The sequence below is a fragment of the Rhipicephalus microplus genome, chromosome 5 (genome assembly GCF_043290135.1).
Source record: "Rhipicephalus microplus isolate Deutch F79 chromosome 5, USDA_Rmic, whole genome shotgun sequence".
NCBI lineage: Eukaryota > Metazoa > Arthropoda > Arachnida > Ixodida > Ixodidae > Rhipicephalus > Rhipicephalus microplus.
Window position 1 is genome coordinate 128890620 of NC_134704.1, and position 11726 is coordinate 128902345.

The 11726-nt window shown below is 44.4% G+C and overlaps 2 protein-coding genes across 2 annotated transcripts in view; one reads left to right on the top strand and one right to left on the bottom strand.

The window, feature by feature from the left end:
• The window catches only part of LOC119174235 (RNA-binding protein Ro60), a 48725-nt gene extending 37129 nt beyond the window's left edge, over positions 1-11596 (bottom strand). Inside the window, exon 1 of the mRNA XM_037425064.2 lies at positions 11487-11596. The gene's annotated coding sequence lies outside the window, so the exon portion shown is untranslated. The remainder of the gene's footprint in view (positions 1-11486) is intronic.
• Positions 8484-10430, top strand: LOC142817935 (uncharacterized). Its single transcript, XM_075895941.1, has 4 exons — positions 8484-8909; positions 9004-9163; positions 9893-10021; positions 10306-10430. The coding sequence occupies exons 1-4, from the start codon at positions 8706-8708 to the stop codon at positions 10353-10355; spliced, it is 543 nt and encodes a 180-aa protein (XP_075752056.1). The 5' UTR covers positions 8484-8705; the 3' UTR covers positions 10356-10430.
• Positions 11597-11726: the final 130 nt, after the last annotated feature.

An 11726-nucleotide genomic window follows, 5' to 3' on the forward strand; every position in this document is an offset into this window, starting at 1 on the left:
GCAGCGAGCAATGGAAAGAAAAATGGTAGGTGTAACCTTAAGAGAGAAGAAGAGAGCAGAGTGGATTAGCGAACAAACGGGGGTTAAGGATATCATAGTTGAAATCAAGAAGAGGAAATGTACATGCGCCGGGCATGTAGCGCGTAGACAGGATAACTGCTGGTTATTAAGGGTAACTAACTGGATTCTGAGAGAAGGCAAGCGAGTTAGGGGGAGACAGAAGGTTAGGTGGGCAGATGAGATTAAGAAGTTTGCGGGTATAAATTGGCAGCAGCAAGCACAGGACTGAGTTGACTGGCGGAACATGGGAGTGGCCTTTGTCCTGCAGTGGACGTAGTCAGGCTGATGATAATGAAAGTGAAATAAAGATTTATGACAGAGTGAAAGCTCAATCTACGACGACACCTAAAATGACAATATTATTAACAACAATGCCCTGCTTACCGAGAAATTGAGGTAAATGCACAAGAACACATGTGCCTCAGTATGACATTCTCAAGATGATCCAGGGGGCATCAGACGGACTGCCTACAATTAATCACTAGTAATAGATCTAGCTGCAATAAATAAAGAACCTTCCGTGCATCAAGAGATGCAATAAAATGCTGCCTGTTCGTTTCTGTCTGATTCATGGAAAAAAGAACTGCCGGTCATTACTATAGGGAATGGCGCGAGGGGTTCAAAAATTCAATTTTCACGTAGTTATGCTGGACAGATGGTGCCATCTAGCGGGGCGCAGTTGAATTGAAAAGCGTCTGCAATATCGGGGCCAATGATGGGAATTGATCAATGCCCGTTGTTGCCGCTGTGGCTCCCACTGGTTTTAGTCTGCTGCTACTAGCGCAGTAAAGCCAGGCAACGTTATGCACGGCAACAGACACGTGAGTCGGTCCTGTCGGACCGCTTCTTGGGGCGGATAACTTGAAGTGCGCAGACCCGATGCGGACCACTAGAACGTAACTTTATTTCAAAATAGGTCCTTCCTTGGCACAAAAGTAACACTACGACGTTTCTGTACCGCTATTTCAACAATCAAAATCGACTTAATAGTTGCCTCAAGTGTCTCTTTAACGCACTGCGTGCAGCACTGGAATCAAGAAATGCAGGGCAACCAAACGAACGAAGCTTCCACTCAGCTTAGAATAAAGTGCTATCTTGGGGCCGCCTTCAATGACTTTCATATAAATATTACAAAAAAAAATGCAAAAATGCGTAGTGAGACAATAGCTGGGCTAATTTGAATAACATATGTGATCGATTGATTGACTGATAGCATATTAGAGGACGGTACTAAGGATACTGTTATAACCTAGGTGTAGTCTGAGCAGAGTTATTCCATCCACCCCCCCACCTTTAACATTTCTAATGTGAGAATACTTTTAGACGCCCAGGTAAGGCAACCGTTTCATTTGCCGGACAGCAACGAGACAGCAGCCAGTCGTTTCGGCAGAAGCAGCACGCGTCTCAGCCACAACAAGCATCGTCTTCGTCGTTGCTCCAGCAGTGCCCATATTTGTCACTACAATGACTCCCCAGTCGAAAAGGAGTGATCCTGGCGACCCATAGTACAGGCAGGACTGGTGGGTCGTAGTGAGGTTTCAAACGGTCGACGTACACAGTTTCGCGCCCGCATTGTCGTTTGTCTGTAGATGGCTGAATAGGCTCAACAATGTAATTGACTGGCGAAGTCTGGTGCAGGAACCGGTACGGACCATCATACTTGGGTATGAACTCTGAGGAAAGGCTGGGGGCAGACGATGGCACGCGGAGCCATACAATTCTTCCAGGGGCGTATGACGAAGGGGATGAACGTCGGTCACAAGTGTGCTTCTGGCGAGCCTGATCGTGCGTGGCAAGCGAACGTGCAAGCTGCCGACATTTTTCAGCATAAGTGGCGGCTTGGGCCAAAGTCGTCGATTCTGAAGGGTCTGGGTGGTACAGAAGGATAGTGTCCAAGAACGAGGACGGTTCCCGACCATAAAAAAGAAAAAACAGGGAGAATCCAGTTATAGATTGGATGGGCCTGTTATAAGCATAAGTAACGAATGGCATTATGCGGTCCCAATTTGTGTGGTCATCGGAAACATACATGAAGAGCATATACCCTAGCGTGCGATTAAATCGGTCGGTCATCCCGTTAGTTTGGGGGTGATATGCAGTGGTTTTTCGATGCACGATGTTGCATTCGCACAGGAGGGCTTCTACAGCTTCCGACAAGAGGAAATGCCCACGGTCACTGAGAAGTTCACAGGGTGCACCATGCCGAAGGACGAGGTTGCGCAGAATGAACAAGCCGACTTAACGTACGGTGGCCTCGGGAAGCGTCGAAGTTTCAGCGCAGCCCCTAAGATAGTCCACGGGTACGATGACCCAGCGGTTTTCATTTGGTGTGTATAGTAGGGGCCGTACAAGTCCATTCCGATGCGGTCAAAAGGCCGAGAACAACAAGGCAGTGTCTCGAATTGCCCTGTGGTTATGCGTGGGGAGCTCTTCCGTCGTTGGCACAAGCAACATGAACGGACGTACCGTCGAACAAAGTGGTACATTCTGCGTCAGTAATATCGAATCCGTAGGCAAACATACGTCTTAACCACACCAGCGTGGGCACAATGAGGATCTGCATGGAAGGAGGCACACACGCCAGAACGTAGGTGGCGAGGGATTACCAGCAACCATTTGCGCCCATCAGATAAGTAGTTTCACCGGTACAGAAGGCCGTCACCAATTGTAAAATGACGGGCTATTCGTGGAAGTGAACGAATGTCAGTACGTGGAGACGTCTGAGATAGATACTCTAGGAGAGACGCTATCCATGGATCCTGCTGTTGTTTAGAGGACATGTCGACATGTTCAAGTGAAGAACATTCGCAGCTGGAAATAGACGCTGTAATATATTCATGGGGAAGTGGCGGGCGAGAAAGGGCATCGACGTCCGAATGCTTGCAGCCTGACCGATAGACTACACAAATGTCGTAATCTTGAAGACGTAGCGCCCAGTGAGCTAAGCGACCAGATGAATCTTTTAATGACGACAACCAACACAATGCGTGGCTATCAGTCACGACGTCAAGTTTGTGATTGCCCAAACGATGGCAAGACATTTTTTTCCATGACTGAGTAGTTCTTTTCCGCTTTAGTGAGGGTGCGAGTAGCATAGGAAACAACATACTGATCAAAACCAGATTTACACTGGGCAAGAAGAGCGCTGAGGCCTACTCCACTAGTGTCCGCATAGATTTTGGTTGGAGCGTCTGGATCAAAGTGGCGTAGAATAGGTTGTGATGTGAGAAGATGGCGTAAAGAGGCGACTGCTGCATCGCACGTGGGGGACCATGCCGAGATGTCTTGGTTGCCGGCAAGTAGCTGTGTCAGGGGTGCGTTTATGGAGGCAAAATCGCCCACAAAACAGCGAAAATATGAGCAGAGCCTGATGAAGCTGCGGAGTTCTTTTAGTGTAGCCGGCCTGGGAAAATCTGTGACAGCGGGAAGCCTGGCTGGATCAGGACGGACACCATGCTTGCCCGAAGATGATAAGCTGGTGGGCGGCCACGTGGCATTTTTTCAAATTCAGCTGCAGTCCAGCATCTCACTAGTCAGGATGCTTGCGAGGCGGCTGAGTTGGGGGTCGAAGTATTTCGAGAATATGACGACGTCATCCAAATAGCACAGGCATGTGTTCCACTTAAAGCATCTGAGGATGTTGGCCATGAGATGTTCGAAGGCGGCAGGCGCATTTCAGAGGCCGAACGGCATCACATTGAACTCGTACAATCCGTCAGGTGTTACAAATGCAGTCTTGGAGCGGTTGGCTTCATTCATAAGGACCTGCCAGTAACCAGATCGAAGGTCTAAAGAAGAAAAGAACTCTGCTCTTTGCGAGCAATCGAGGGCATCATTGATTCTAAGCAGCGGATAAACGTCCTGACGCGTGATCTTATTGAGACGCCTATAATCAACGCAGAATCTGATGCTGCCATCCTTCTTTTTCACCAGTACAATGGGAGAGGCCCAAGGGCTGTTTGAAGGTTGTATTATGCCACGTCGAAGCACATTGTTCACATGATCATCAATGACATGGTGTTCAGCATGAGAAACTCGATATGGGCACTGGCGCAAAGGCGCATGGCTATCGGTGTCGGTTAATGTGACAGCAACCAGACAGCAGCCAGTCGTTTCGGCAGAAGCAGCACCAGCCTCAGCCACAACAAACATCGTCTTCGTCCTTGCTCCAGCAGTGCCGTATTTGTAACTACACTAATTTGTATTCGCGTGTGAAGGCACGCCACATATATTGGAAGGTAACATCTGCAGAGTTATAAAATCGTGACTATACCCCATCTGTTAGATGTAACATGTGCTTCCTGGAATTTTTTCAATATAAGTAATCTGAAAAAAAAAAAAAAAAATGAAGTGAGAGGAGAGGAGCTCCTTTACAATCTCTTCAATTTATAAAAGCATTTTCTTGCTGCAGAAGGTAGCGCTTATGATTTGCACGTTGCTGCATATATCTTTGTCCAGACTACCCACGACATATTTTAAAAGTCAGATCCTTTTCTCTGCACCTCTTCTGCTTTTGCCAATGATAGCTGTAGTCAACTACATAGTTCACAAAGAATAACAAAGCAGCAGATCGAATGCAATTGCATACGACTTCAGACATGGGGTTTGCATTTTGGCCAAGTGACTGATGGTTTTAGCCTCCCGTTTTTTATGTTCACCCCCAGGTTGCACACACACCTAACATCCTTCCTGCCTACACTTTAAGTAATAGCACAGCTCAGGAATTCCTCTGAGACACATTCAATCACGTATGTTTATCGAAGCTGTGGGCACCATACCTTTTTATGAGAAGTGAGTGAAAGAAGCCCAGCAAGAAAAGCATTAAATCATGCACATATGAGTGTTGGGCTGAATATGAAGGTACGAAAAGGGTTCACTTTGCTATACTGCAACAGGACGTGTTGGATCTGCGACAATATTTTTCGATAATATCCTAATTTTGCAGGACCGGGGAAGGAAGAATAAGTTAATCTTACACAAAAGAAAAGGAGAAATGTAAGAGCTGTGTTGCTAAGGTTTATTTTTTTGGTGAGTTGTGGCACTATGTGCGAATCACAATAAAAGGCTCCTTGACATCAAAAAGATAATGTGAGATCACTAAAATATGAAAGGTTCCAACTATCAGCAAATGAAAACTAAATGTCTCTAGAGGGCAGCTGGTACAGGACATAGAGAAGTGCGCTGGCTGAAATCTTGCCCAATGATGTTTAAAACAGCTGAAATGTATTACCAAAACTCATGACGTACAATGTTTACCAGCAGGATACACATTGACATGTATATCGATCAATCGATGCTTTGGTTTATGATTTGGTGCTCACACATACTATAAAACTTATTTAAAATATGATTTAAGTTGCAACTGTGATTGCTACTGTATAAATGGCACGTATGGGCTCATAGCAACTGGATGCAACAGTCTTGATGTGGCAGTTTTAAAGCAAAAACCGTTACGAGATCAAAAAAAAAAAAAAACAAACAAAACAAAAAAAAAAAAAACAGGCGATTTGGTACTAAAGTTGTCCGTTGTCCCCCGTGCTCGTTATCACTACTGCTAGGTATGATAAAAAATATCCAGGATTATGGGAGATTTGAACCCAGGCCCTTTGTGGAGCAAGCAAGCATTCTACTATACAGCGGCACCAGGTGCTTAAAATTGCTTCGCAAGGAGACCCTACACACGCATTGTGCTGGGCTAGGAACCATATTAAGAGATGTAATATGCATGGTAGAAGAATAAAATAACAACCAGGTGTCACATACTGCGAATTGCATAATCTGTTGTTTAAAGCATCTCAGAAGTGGCTCAACCATAATTTCTTTATTGTCATCAGCCACAGCATGAATCAAGTGCATGCAATGGCTTACAGTTGCGTAGTGGGCACCTTGCTTCTCTGCATGTGCAGGATAATGAACTATGGCGCTGTGGGCGACTCCCTGCTTGGCAAAAATAATGACTTTTGGCATAGTGGATACCGTGTAAGCGTAGCAGCTGCCCCAAGTTAGTTTACAATGGATGCTAGAAGGGCCCCTCTCCCAGCTTTCACTGTGACTGTGTTGAGTGTTCCGTGCAGACCTGGCTGTTTGTTGTATCGGCACTCGTTTAATTGATTGATTGATATGTGGGGTTAAACGTCGCAAAACCACCATATGATTGTGAGAGACGACGTAGTGGAGGGCTCCAAAAATTTCGACTACCTGGGGTTCTTTAACATGCACCCAAATCTGAGCACACGGGCCTACAACATTTCTGCCTCCACCGGAAATGCAGCCGCCGCAGCCGGCATTCGAACCTGCGGTCAGCAGCCAAGTACCTTAGCCACTAGACCACCGTGGCGGGGCACGGCACTCATTTAGGACTATGCAAAATCGATATAGCGCAAGTTGCGACAGTAACACTCTTTGACGCAATAAATATCAAACATAGCAGCTAAGGCATGTCTTGTATAAGTATTCAGATGCAAAAGCAGTTTTACGCAGGGTAGTTAGGTTTTGTATTTGAGCAGCAACACATAGATAGCAACACACGTTCTTAGTTACGTGGTTATTAGCTTGTTGCTTTCTGTTCATATTTAAATCAACCTTCGGAATATGTCCTATGACATTTTAATCACGTTCATGGCGTCCCCGCAGGGTAAACCCAGACAACACTCGACGACCTGAGGTCGTCCTCATATGGTACAAACGTCCTCGGCAGTTTCAGGACGTCCTCATTTGGTCCTCTAGTCGACACTTGCAGGATTATCCCCAAAATGCCCCTTTGAGACCTTTTTAAGGACGAAGAATTGTCCTGATATCGTCTGCTCGAGGACGTTTTGAGGATATGCATGTTTCGTAGGTGCATGCAGCTTTCGCAATTCGTGTTTGGTTAATTTTCTGGCTGTTAACGAATAAGTCCACGGGATTTCGTATGCCTACTTTCGAGTCATAATAGTAAAGTACTTCTCGATCATTAAAATGAGATAGTTACACGAGGAAGCACTTCAAGCCAACACGAGAAAGACGTGTTCTTTTATTTATTATTTATTTATTTACTTTGTAAGTGATCGTAGGCCAAACTTTCTGCCTGCACGTTTTCGTTGGTCGTGATCTACCGCCGACGTGCATACGGAATTATATCGCACTGACTGTGGTCTGACCCGTTTCCCCAATGAACGCACGTGCGGCAGACCAAGTTTGGTGCGAGTATAAACGGTGTCGGCTCCAAAATGAATGCAGGCGTGAAAACTGTGAATAGCGAGCACGTTATTCTCGAGTGTCCAGTGTTGCAATGCCGCACGGTCCCATCGAGCAGACGACAACTGACCATGCTGACGACTGGGCTGGCCTAGGTTATCGTGAATAGAGCAGCATTGGAACTAGAACGCTGTGGGAAAACGAATGGGCGACTGAAGTTGTGGTGGTGCTAACAAAAAAAAAGCAGTACCTTAATGCGGTCACCATGCGCAGTCAAGGTGCTTTTAAATCTGGATGTCTACGACACTGTTTACCCATTTTAAAGTGACGCAACTATCATCATCATCATTATGGGCCTGCAGTAAGTCAAGTCGAGTCATTGGTCGAGTCAACATTCCAATACAACACTTCTCGCCATAGAGGAAGCTTCTCGCAGAAGCCCTCAAAGAATCGTAAGCATGCCAGGTGAGTGTCTTCTGTTAAATTTTCATATTGAAGTTGTAAGCCGCAAAGGTAAATAAATAAAAAAAGAGAGGACAGTTGATTTTCAGCCTCGCGCTGTATATCTTTACTGCTTATTCATGTATGTATGTACAAACCAACTGACTAGCCTAACAACGTGTTCTGGTGGTGGGTGTTCTTTGGTCTAGCCACCATTCTACTGTGCTCTGTGCTGTTCAAGATGGCTGAGAGCGCGGATCGCAAATTTCGGCGTGAAATTAATCGGCGCGTCAATGCTAGTTTTCAGCTTATTGACAGTGAGGCCGATGTCATAAATGACACGCGGTACGTTGACCGAGATTCCCGCAACGCCGAAAGAGAGAGCGACTTGCCCTCCGAGGCTTGTGCGGTCGACCTCGAAGACGGCCATCGTCGCCTTTGTGTTCATGACAGAGAACGGCCTCTTCATTTACCCCATAAATGAAGAGTTATATTTTAAACATTTTTTTTTTGCTTTCGTTGGGAAAGTGATAGTGGCATCACTTTGCTGCAAAAACTATGGCAACTGTTATATGTATGGTCTGGTCACACATTGTTTCAGTGCTTAAAACATTAAAGTATCTGTTTCTGCTTATTCTATTTTTCACAAATTCACTTAATAACCTAACTTTCAACAATTTTTCTGAACTTATTCCAAGTTTTTGTTGAAAACTAGGTTGTAAATATATGGGTACACTGAATCACAGCACGCAATGAAGGTGCTTCATCTCAGTGTCAACTCTGCATGCGTATTCAGGTCCTAAAAAGGCATCACTGAGCATGCTAACAAAATAACTGAAGCCATGTAGGCACAAATTTCTAAAACCGACAATAATGTGCAGAGAAGCCATAAACAACTGTGTGCTTGTTTTGCTGTGTTTAGTAGCACTTCTCATTTTCAATGTTATCTCAGCTTTTGCCATTTTATATGTTGCAATTCAGCGCTATTACTTCATGAACACGTCTTTACAGAATACGTGCGTCAACTCATGCGAATTTCGCAAACTATCCTGATGAGGCTAGAGCAGCTGGGACGACAGGTTGATGCCATGCAGCAGCACCTTTTCAACACAACAGTGAGGCTTCAAGATGAGACAAATGATGATGTGGTTTTGACACCGGTCAAGGATATTGACCAATTTCTAAGTCTTGAGGGGAGACTTGCTGCTGATGGCAACATTAAGCTAAAGCTTGTACGTCATTCATTATATTTTTCTATAATTTTTTTTTCTAGTCACTGCATTAAGCTACTCTTCTAAAAAAAATAATGACCTCAAAACTGTACAGATACAGCAGCTTGCTGGCCTTGGTGGCTCAACTTTTGGGGCAGCAGCCAGGAGGATGCTGGAGCTTCTGCTAAGCCTTGAGGTTGCTGTGCAGTTCAGCTGGGCAGGCCAAAAAGGCAAAAGGAAGTTTGTGGATCTAGGTGTCACAGATGTCATTTGCAGTGAGTAATTTGTTTCACAACACCATGTGCTGCAAGAGCCGTGTTTGAGTACAGACATTTCTAAGTCTGTTATCCACATTATCTTTCATTTGAAGTCAATAGCAAAAGAACAATCTTTTCATGAAAGCATTAAATTTTTTAGGATGCTTGCTAATTAAAATTATGTGCTTAAACGTGGAAAATTTTTAGCATGAAATATCTGTTGTCAGTAAGAAACCCTGCAGCTTCTTCAAGCACACTAGTATACTTGCATGGCACACATACGCAAGCATTCACTACTTGCAGAAGTTATTATCAGGTAGCACTACTAGGCATTCTTAACTGTAGTGGAAATCTTATGTACAGATGAAAACTAACAGATGGAAGCTCATAGTGATCACTGAGGATCTCTAAACAGGAATAAGTACCTAAGACAAGCTGGTCAACATTTTCATACATGGACGTATTTTCGTCAAAGGCGCCTCATCATTCTTTGCATGCTAGGTTTCAAAAAAGTTACAATGATGTCTTCTTCGTGGTGTTCTTCTTGTAATGCAACACATAGTGTCAATGTCAGTACTCTTGAAATTAACATGGGGAAGGATGGCAAGGACCTTTAATGATGATGTGCCCACCTATCAAAATGTCGATCATGCTGACTAGAGGTACTTCTTCAAACAACCTATGTAGCATTATATTAATGTATTATGTTTGTGTAATTCCTGTTTTATGAACTTTGTACTTTTTCAGAGGCCGTGAGGCGAAATTTTCCGGAAACAAAAAAAAATGACATCGAGTGTGTGATTAAAGTGTGGCTTCGGCATGCTGGGGAAAAGCTCCAGAAGCAGCGCTTAAGAACTTCTCGCACTCACCATGAGGGTGAGTTTTATTATCTGTGCTGTTGAAGCTATCATAACATATGATACTTTTGCTGTTATAGTTTAAATAATTTTCTTGCCTTACTCGAATTTTGATGTGTATGCAAGCATGAACTATATAAATCATTTTCACCATTATATAATGGCTAGTTCGTACCTGCACATTATGGTAATATAATTTTCATTTTATGCTTTCAAATCTGGCATGCTGTTATTGTCTTAATATTCTTATTGATACTCTAAATTCACTTGTGCTTCAAGATATGCTGCTTTCTATTACTACAGAATGTCTTCAAAGTGTCGCGTTGTCAAGCCCATCGGATGAAGACCTCTGAAGGCACAGGGCAAGAAGTCTCATCTAGTGAAAACTGCCAAGTTTCATTCCTGAAAATAAACATGTTTTCTGTGCATTGCTGTTTTTATTGCTATACTTGAAGAAATTGTTACTGAAACCTCACAGGCAGTGCTTTAAAGAGTGTGCATGTTCAGGCACTTTTGATTGATCAGTTGTCATTTCAGCGCTCCAAAAGAAGAATTAGAGCAACTTTTCGTAAGGTCTGATGAGTGCCTAGGTCTTGTATGCTTCGTCCTCAAAAAGTACTAGACTCATCATAATGTGCTCTTTTCTGGATGCCCTGAGGACGATCTGAGGCCGGACAAACGGACTGGTTTAGGACCACTTGAGGTTCATTTGAGGGCTTCCTCAGGTCATACTTTCGTACGGTGTAGGTCATCCTCAGGACAACCTCAGGTTGTCGGAGCGTTGTCTGGGAATCGAGAATCGCAGCTGAACCTATGCAAGCTACGACACGCTCAAATCTCGAAATTTTGCAGCATAAAGTTGGGAGTGTTTCGCGATCGAAAAGAAGGTAAAGCCCCAAGACCTACGATCATCCTTCTGACCTGTCGCAACACCACATAGGAGCCATTTATTCATATACAGTGCTATCTGCAAACGGCGAGCTGCCACACAGTTCATAGACATTTCACGCAAGGTGACACGCCCACGGCAACTTTTTCCGCGGTCTCAAAAAAGCGCGAAGACATGCAGAGTGTGCGCCTTTCAAATCGTACCCTAAGCGCGGTAAGATGAAACTCCGGCACGAAGAGCTCGAGCTGCCAACTCGCCAAACAACCGCACGGAACTCTTACCCCACTTTCGTGGGAAAAGAAAATAAGTAAGAAAACCCGGATCAGTTTCTGCGTGTAGATAATTCGGCTTTCTTTCTGAGCTTCGCACTCCGACTGTAATATTCAGCGATCCGAGACATTTCACAGCGCCCGTAAAATCTACGGTAACTCGCGCTTGCACGGTAAACGACGTTTCCGCAGTGACACGCATGCGAGACGGGGCACGGCTACCACTGGTCGTCAAGTTGCGTCTTTCTCAACTATAACGTTTTCGCAATTCTAGCCATCACCCTCGACAAGTAGCGGCTTGACAGGTTACATTTCGACGCATTTACCTTGAAGATACGGTGTTGGGACGGACCTCGGGCCGCAACAAGTTGTTCACGGAACCTGCCCAGGGTAGTTCGGTCGCACAGCTGACAAAAGAGTCGACATTTAATTTTCAGACCGCAGCTAATACTAATCACAAAGCAAGATAATATTAGATAAAATAAAAACTTCACAGGCTTCAAGTAAAATAGAATAAACAAGAATTGAATGAAGAGTTATTCAAAACTTTACCTTTTCATGCTTAC

Coding starts and splice junctions, on each gene's coding strand:
- LOC142817935 (XM_075895941.1), top strand. CDS start 8,706: ATGCGAATTTCGCAAACTATCCTGATGAGGCTAGAGCAGCTGGGACGA. Junction 9,164..9,892: donor TGTCACAGATGTCATTTGCA/GTGAGTAATTTG, acceptor GTACTTTTTCAG/AGGCCGTGAGGCGAAATTTT. Junction 10,022..10,305: donor TTCTCGCACTCACCATGAGG/GTGAGTTTTATT, acceptor CTATTACTACAG/AATGTCTTCAAAGTGTCGCG.